Below are 8,599 nucleotides of genomic sequence, written 5' to 3'. Positions count from 1 at the left end.
GGGGGGGGATTAGAGTGATGTTAAGTGTTTGCCAGGCGCCAGAGCTGCTCTAGGCACATTAGATGGCTGACTAAGTTGGCACGAGGGCTCTGCGCTCATGCCAGGGCCCCGTTATCAGCGGGTCGGCCCCATGGACACAACAATACAGATAATGGTAATTCAGTCATTTCAAACTAAGGAAGCTTGATTGCACACTTCACTGGGTTTAATGTCCATCAGGCAGTATCCCAGAATGCTTTGGATTGATAAGTGTGTCCACTCCTGACCGTGTTTTCCCTCATTGTGTCGAAGGGCTCAAGGAGACAAGGTGAATTCAGATTAATGATGCTAACAAGGCGACCATCTTTGTTAAGAGACAGCTCATTGTTTGGGTTGTTTCTCTGTTTATTCCAGGCTTTTATTTCCCATCCTCTCTATCTCGTATTTTTAGCTACAAAATGACAGAGGATGGAGGAGCGTTTCCATTCAACACCATGTCCGGTGCCCACATTTTTCCTCCTGATGTTCCCTCATCCTGGCCTTGAACACTCTATTCAATAACCAGCCTACCAGTTTAAGCGCTTTAACAGTACAGAGTAAGCCCTTTGTATGCAGCAAGCCTTTGTATCTAAACCTTCGCACAATACAGGCACGACTCAACATAAATGCAAAATTGTCAAGAAAGCGTCGGACCTCCACCCTCTCGGCTTGTGTGTTGTGAAAGTCAACAGGCAAAAAGGATTGTATCTGCAGCAACCAGCTGTGGTAATACAGCTAGCTGACAGAGTCTTAAAGAGTTCTTGGTAAAGCTTTTAAAAGCTGAGGCGGCAGTTGGGTGGAAAAAAAAAAAAAATCTCCCACATTGCAAAGCGAGGCCATGTCTATTCATTAGAACTGTCACAGGCACTTAGGGCTCCTGTGAGCGGCGGACAGCTAACAGTGTGCCGACAGGGGGTGAGTACAGCACAAAGGCTAACAACGACATCATCCACACTTTAGCTCCTGGCTACAGTGCACGAAAGGGTCAGCCATGTTAGGCTAAGTGAGCGCTCAGTGGCTAATAGGGTCCGTTCCATTTGATCATACAGCCAATCTAACCTGGGAGAGCTCAGCTGACTGAAGCCTTTTCAGCAGGAGGCAGTGGACGAGGCAAGGGACGGCATTGTTCAGGCTTTAATGTGCTTGCCATGTGAGTGCCGATGATCAAATCTGGTCATACTGCAAGAGGACTCTGAACAAAACCATGTTTTAAGTGTCAGTCTAAGTGAACACATGCCACTCAAGAGTCGGGGGGGGGGGGACTTAGAACAAACAGATAGCAAAACCAGAAGAGCTTTGAAAGACAAAACGATCTCTCATCTGTGTCACACCAGCAATCAATACATAAGCCTATTTACCAGGATGGCCTTGCACTCCTGTGTGCATTATATTCCTTTAACATAACACAAAAAAAAAATCGAACAGCTTATGAATTTGGAAAGCTTTGCCTTTACCAATAACACACAACAAAGCTTTAAATCAGGACGTGTGCAAGGTTGTCTGTTGAAGAGAGATTCCAAAAATGTGCCAAGAGTGGATTGAAAGGCTGCAGGAGCTGAAGAATAGAAAGAGAAAGGGGAGAAAGACACAGCAATCCTATCAAAAAGAAAATTTCAAGACAATACCACAGTGAAGGAGAGGAAGGTGTGATTAAATGAAGAAGAATCAGTCACACAAATTAACAAATAAGAAAAAAATAAAGGTTGTGGAGCTTTATCCCTCATCGTGAAGCAGAACTCAGTTTAATGAAGCATTCAGCCTCAGCCGTCTATTGATCACTTCCTCCCATTTTAACTAAACTCATTAGGAAAAAAAAAAAAAGCAGAGGTACCTGTCTTCATACACAGGAGTACATGAGGCTCAAAATGAAGCGCACCGCCACAGCACCGCATGAAAGACGTTTTTACAATGCGTCCTCAAGGATCTCAGCAATTCACATGAACGTTTACAAGGCCCACAGACAGGAGTTATTATTCATGCTAACAGCGTATGATTCAGTGCGCCTGGCTGTATCGCACATGTTTATCTCGTTTGTTTTTGTCTTAGCTAAGTGTTTGCAGGGTGATCAATGCCACTTGTTAGTCCTCGGGGATAGCAGCTTCACTAATTAGCAAAGGATGAGCCAAACTCAATAGCAGGCTGCAAGGAGGAGGGAAAATGTGCAGGAAATCTCAACCATTTTTTGGGGACATCACTGGATGGAATATTTCAGGCTGTGCTGCTGCTGGTGGATCTGTGTGTGTTAAACCCACTGCTGATCTGTTAGGATTTGTGCACAACTAGCAAAGAGCTTGTGTTTTTACACACTAGACAGGAAAGACTCCAGTGAACAGTGCATACGTTTTCTTTGAATTATTCCTTATTCATATATTCTATTATCTTACAGCTGTGTTTTTGTTTGTTTTTTAAATTTTAAAGCTAAAAGCTGTCTCAAATCATTGAGAAGGAAACCTCAATTCAACACCATGCTTCTAGTTTCTGGATCCATTAATTTTTGCCACACAACAAATGCTTGGTGAGGCTCAGAGCCTCCTCTCTTGTTACTGGAGCTCCAGAGAGAAGCCTGAGAGAGGAGATGTAAAACTACACTGAGATGGTTTTTGGTTCTTAAAACCACAAATATTTCTTCTTATGGATCAACACTTCAAATAAAACACTGGAAAGGTGTTAAAAAAAAAAAAAAAAAAGGATCTCATGGATAGAATTATAAAGAAAAAAAATTCCCTTTTTGCCTGGAACCCCCAGGAACCCCCTCAAAGACCCCTGGGGGTCCCTGGACTCCACTTTGAGAAGCACTGCTCTAAAACAAGCCAAGAATCACATGATCACAGAGGATTTCAAGAATAGGAAACACATTGATGATGATCACCCTTGTTTAGAACATGACATGTACAGTATGTATTGCCTTGCTCATCCAATGTGCAAATGTAAATAATTTAAAAATGACAAAACCAAATGAAGTGTAGTTCATTTTTACAGGGGTGGACTGGATAACGCTGCACAAGACAAACAGCAGCAACTATGTTTAACTGTGTGCAGATACCAGCAATAAGATAAACTGAGCAGGGTCGAACCTGGTTACTCGGATGGGAAAGGAGAAACCTACACATGTGACTGTAAAGACACACACTTACAGTTGTCCCCCAGCATTTTTTCCACTCACATCTCTTTTGATTTGACAGGAAGATGTCACAACACTTTTGAAGACACACACACTCACACACAGACATACACACACACACACACGCACACACTCAAGTTTTTCCTTTCAAACCATTTTCCGTAGATAAGAGGCGAAGCTACCTATCTTTCAACTAAAGACACTGTGTACTGTATTACGCCTCCGGCTGTCCCATTCTGGCCCACTTCACTGTATCAATAACAAAGTAAAACCCCTAAATGAGAGAGATCAAGCGCTCCTCTGATATCATCACAATTACTATGTGCACATAACAGTAAAGAGGGGTGTTAGATGGTTTTAGATCTGGCTTGCTGTGGGGTTGGGAAGGGGCAAGCTGAGACATGCTGGGAGACTCCAGCGCTTTCCTATGTTAGAGGTGGAGATCAGAGGAGAAAGGGAAACCTGTGTTTTCACTGATTGATATTGTGATCTAACAAGCTAGGGATCTTTCAGTTGTAATTTTAGATGTTCAAAGATCCTCTGGAGAGGATGTGCTCGCAGAGGGAAAACAAAATACAGGTAAGGTTGTTTTCGCTTTAAGTGCGAGTGTGGAGTAAATGATCGACATCCTGTCTATCAGATATGAGGGAATAAACTGTTTCAGTCCCTTTCTTTCTATACATAGCACAACTGCCACTGTTAAAAGTTATTTTAAAGATAAAATCTGTATCTTATTTTGCTAAAATACCAAGGACCAGCACATTTACTTGCTGTTTGCTCTTCAGTCTGATTGCTCTCACTTTCTGGCCAACAGTGCAAATAAAGTCTGTTCAAACCAAAGCTGTCATATGCGAAATCACACAAACATAAATTAAAGCCAGTGAATTACTTCAGTATCACAAAATATCCATGATCCTCTGCTACTTTAAGGAGTAACCGTATGACTTAGATCGAAGATGTTGGTTTCAGGATATATTAATACATATATTAAATCATCTAAAGTTCTGTCAACACACAACAAGATGGGATGACATTAAAAGCACTGTTCTGGTTGTTCTGCCACCTTTGCTGTAGTTCCAGTGTCAGTTCTGTTAATGGATTTCATCTGTAACACTTGAGATACTTTAAAACAGCTGTAACAATCGTTTCAGCTGAACAACAGAACAAACAGCTCTCCAAGCAACTACAAAAAAACTGTCACTGAGGAATCAACAAGTGCGACTTCCGGTTACAGCGGCATGCTTCAGTAACACTGTCAGGTGGAAGAGTGGCTAATCTTTGTAGCATCCAGGTCTGAGCTGATGTAAATGTATGAATGTTAAGTGCTGAAATGCGTGTGTTTCCTTACATTACAGTTAAAACCAGTAACAAACACCCACGCGCACATACTGAACTGAAGAGCTCCTCTTACCGTCTTGTTCTGTCTTAGTCAGCTCCACTAGCTTCTTCTGTTTCAGCGTGTCCACCACGTCCGCGAGGCTTCCTTTGCGGCGCTCTGGCGTCCCGAACGCGAGGCCGATCATGGGCTCCCCGCGGTCACGGGAACACTCCTCTGGCTTGTGTGGAGAGGTAGAGTTAGTCCGGTAGGAGTAGACTGAGCAGCCTTTACTGCTCTCATTATCCTGTGGGAAAATCAGCACGCGAGAGTTCACAGTCAGAAGCTGTGCAGGGCTTTTGATTTTACATTTTTGTAAGACAGCACCAAACAAACAAGACAAAGACCAAACATCTCTTACACCTCTTTATTGTGCATCCCCACAGTATTCATATGGATTTAGTGGACGCATGCTTCGCTGTGCTTCACTTTAGCAGGGGCCAGCTGGCGTGACTTATGGAAAGGTCAAGTTTAGGATTGCATTTTGCTACTGACAGAACGTGTTGATCACGGTACGATCACGGTACTTGATCTGTCTGTCATCAGGAGCCCTGTAGTGTCACTTCATTACATTCCTTTAAAGGGGTAAGGCCTACTCTTCTATCTATTATTCTATTATTAAAAATACATGTCTGTCATTTTGCAAGTCATTGCCTCTCTCTCCTCCCTCCCTTCCTGTCGTCTCTCTGCCTGCAGCTCTTTAATAAAGTTGTAAAACGCCCACCACAAATGTAAGAAATGCCAACAGAGAGAAAAGCTGAGGATGTCACAGGCATCTGGAATTAGTAAAAATGAATACACAGATATGTAAATTGGTTTAAATGATTTAAATAATTTGAATAAAATAAATAAAAAGTATAATGGAATCACAGTTAGCTTGGCTCTTGCTCAGCATTTAAAGACAGTCGTCACTACTAGAAGACATAACTGAATTGATCATTGACATATGCTATAATTTAAACATAGGTCTGTAAATATGAAGTAACTGGACATTTAGACAAGACATTTTTTCCTGTTTACTTCCTGTTTCAGTGAAGATAACACAAAGCCAGTAACTTCAGACGTGTTGATCGTGGATGACAGATATTTAATGGTCCTTTCTATTTTGCTCTGCATGACCACAGTGTTTATTCCCTGCTGCTGTTTGCTCCACTGGGTTATGAGTTAAGCAAGAGGCACAAGGAGTCTATATTTACCAAGACGATAAGCCCTTCAGGACGACCACATTGTCCCACACAACAGACACTTTAGCACAGGTGTTCTAACACCGGAGCTATTTCTGGACGCTTTCTCCTCCCCTTACAGAGTGGGGGGGATCTCCAAGAACTTTAGGAGGCTTATGTTTCAAAGACAAGGGGCTTTGGCTAACAGCACGATCTTAAGACGCCCTTGAAATGGTTCCAGGAGGCCCTGTTGTGCACTTTGTCTTTAAGCGGAAGATGCCTCTGTAATGAGGATTAGAAGATAGTGTGTCACTCGTGGATTGTTCAGGTGTGAGTTTTCAGGTCCATACATAACGCCGCCCTGGAGTTACACAAGCGGCATGATGCAGGCAGGACAGTGTGATGGTCAGATCGAATTATAAACCCAAAGGTCACATATACACTCTGTGCAGGAGACAATGCATGCACATGACTAAACCTGTGATGTTGTAAATTGTCCTTGAGGAAGGCACTAAACCCTGATCTGCTCGCTTCACTGGATCTCACAGTGGATGCAAAGGTAATAGGTAAACTTAATGTCAAAATGTAAAATATTTACTTCAAAAGCTTGGGTCAGTGTATGAGCTATTACACTGAGGCAGGTGATTTAAGGATAAACAGAGAAATTATGACGTTTCCCATCTTCCATCTCAGTCTTTTATATTTTATATTATATAAGTGTGGTGCTGCCATTTTCTCCTCCTCCTGCCATCATGGTCCTGACGATTTCTAATGTTTAAACCTGTGAACATGGTTTCTTGATGGTGGTGATTGTTGCTTGATATGAACTTCAGCCATTGTTGCTTTTACAAGACAAGAGGTTAAACCCTCTGAGCAGCGTTACATCTTAAGGGCAGGTTAGAGGCTACAGTGAGTCGCTATCGGAAAATGGTGAGACGGGCTGGAGCTAGCTGGTTAGCATGTAACACTGTTGTTGCTTTAAGTAAAGGAATGAAGTTTGATGCTGATCTTGCAACGTTTCTTCTAGACTGGTAAGTAAACCGCTGCTGATGCTAACGCTAGCTATGAAGCAACAGCAAAACTTACAAATAGCTCCTTTAATGGATCATTAAAAGATAACCGGATGACAAAAGAGCAACGAGGCCTACCATCTGCTATCACCATATTATCATGTGTATTAATTACACAATATCAATATTTCATTTTTCAAATATATCAGTTATGGTCAGTAATGGCCTATTGTAACAGCCCTGCTCTCACAATACTGACACTTAAGGAAACTTTAGTCTCAGAACTTTCCCCTGAAGTCAAACACACCTTGTCCATTAGGGACAAACAGAAACTAAAGCCAAGAACACCTCACCGCACACTATCTCTCTCACACACACACACACACACACACACTCTCTCTCTCTCTCTCTCTCTCTCTCTCTCTCACACACACACAACAGGCTGTGGAGATTAGAAGAACCATGGGGTATATCTCTCTGGAGGAGAACTCTCACTGGGCTGGCTGCAGCACTGCCTGCAGCACACAGACCAGAGAGGAACCACTCTTGTGTGAGTTTGTGGTTGTCCAGTATGTGTTTGTGTATAAATGCATTTAAGTGTGTGTGTGCACTCAATTGTGCACAATCATCATTATGCATGAGAATTTGCACACCCCGTGAACTCCTGCATGTATTCCATGAGTGTTTTATGAGCCGTGTGCCCTGAGTGTGTACACTGTGTACACACACTAACCACGTTTGTTTTATGGATTTGAGTTATAGGAACATATCTCAAGATAAGATATGGTCACTTTCTAAGCTCCGTGTGTAATTCACTCCTCACCATCGCAGCGGGCCCGACGCTCTCCCACTCAATATCCGTGGGTTTCTCTCTGGCGGGCTGCAGCTCGTCGGGGTGGGGTTGGTCATGCGAGGAGGGCGACGGCGTCTCCTTCGGGCCCTCTCGCTCTTCTTTGGCCCAGGCCGCGTTGTCCTGACCTATCGCTTCCTCTTCCTCAGACGGTGGGTGAAAGGGAGGCGTTGCTCGCATGGAAGACATCATTCTGTGAAGGACAAAAAAATGAACATTTTAATTGAGGAGCGGAGAGGAGAGGAGAGGAGAGGAGGTCTAAACTTGCGCTGCTGATCTCATAATGATAACAAGTGAGAGAAATTGATCGCCAGTGATACTGTCACCAAAACCCTCCTGGAAGCCTTGACGGGGCTGTTGAACAGATACTGACACACATCAAGTACTGTATGTCTCTACCTTTTTACAGTTAATATATTTCTATATTTTGTTTTCTCTGTGCTTTTGTGCATCAAGTCAAAGTTTAGTCTTCATTTTTACTGTAGTCTATAGCTATGCAGTTATTAAAGGAAACCTGCATTTTTACCTGAGTCAAATCACACGTTAATCTGCTGCATGTTTGTATCAATTGCTGGTTCTACTGTTTAAAGTTTAATTTTATTAAAAAAAAAAAAAAACACATTAAAATATATATCTGACTCAACACATACTTAACATACTTGGTAGATTTTTATTTATTACTAGTTTTGAGAATATTTCTATAAATGGTTGTGAAAAGAGTGTTGTTTTAGTCTGTAACTGGATAAATGGAGGGACTTTATAATCATCTTCATAAACTGTGCTTCATAAATTGTGGCCAATAGTAACGTCTGCTGTATAAAAGAGTTGTTCTTCACTGCTGCCATTGCTGCAGATGGGTTATAGTAAATTAACAGTCTGTATATTACTCCTAACTTTGTCATTTTTGTTCACCGCTGAGTCAGGCCACAACTAAATTGTTGGAGACTTCACAAACATGCATTTGAATAGTTAGTTCAGAACCACAATTTTTTTAAGTTATTTTTTCTGGGTTTTTGCCTTTATTGTAGTCACAGTGAGAGAGAGAGACAGGAAAGTTGGGGA

At 42.2% G+C, this 8,599-nt stretch overlaps 1 protein-coding gene across 5 annotated transcripts in view; it reads right to left on the bottom strand.

Annotated features, from left to right (window-relative positions):
- The window catches only part of LOC111650381 (transcription factor SOX-6-like), a 117,515-nt gene that overhangs the window by 68,158 nt on the left and 40,758 nt on the right, over positions 1 to 8,599 (bottom strand). For all 5 annotated transcript variants that reach the window (XM_087172344.1, XM_087172346.1, XM_087172345.1 and 2 more), the window contains exons 3-4: positions 7,511 to 7,730; positions 4,551 to 4,761 (exon numbers count right to left, since the gene is read on the bottom strand). In XM_087172344.1, the coding sequence (XP_087028470.1) occupies positions 4,551 to 4,761; positions 7,511 to 7,729 (430 nt within the window). In that variant the 5' untranslated portion in view covers position 7,730. The remainder of the gene's footprint in view (positions 1 to 4,550; positions 4,762 to 7,510; positions 7,731 to 8,599) is intronic.

This window comes from Seriola lalandi, unplaced genomic scaffold, assembly GCF_002814215.2.
Source record: "Seriola lalandi dorsalis isolate HSWRI2012SDOR001 ecotype SW California unplaced genomic scaffold, Sedor1 jcf7180002052274, whole genome shotgun sequence".
Lineage (NCBI taxonomy): Eukaryota > Metazoa > Chordata > Actinopteri > Carangiformes > Carangidae > Seriola > Seriola lalandi.
This window is presented reverse-complemented; position numbering and strand designations above follow the sequence as displayed.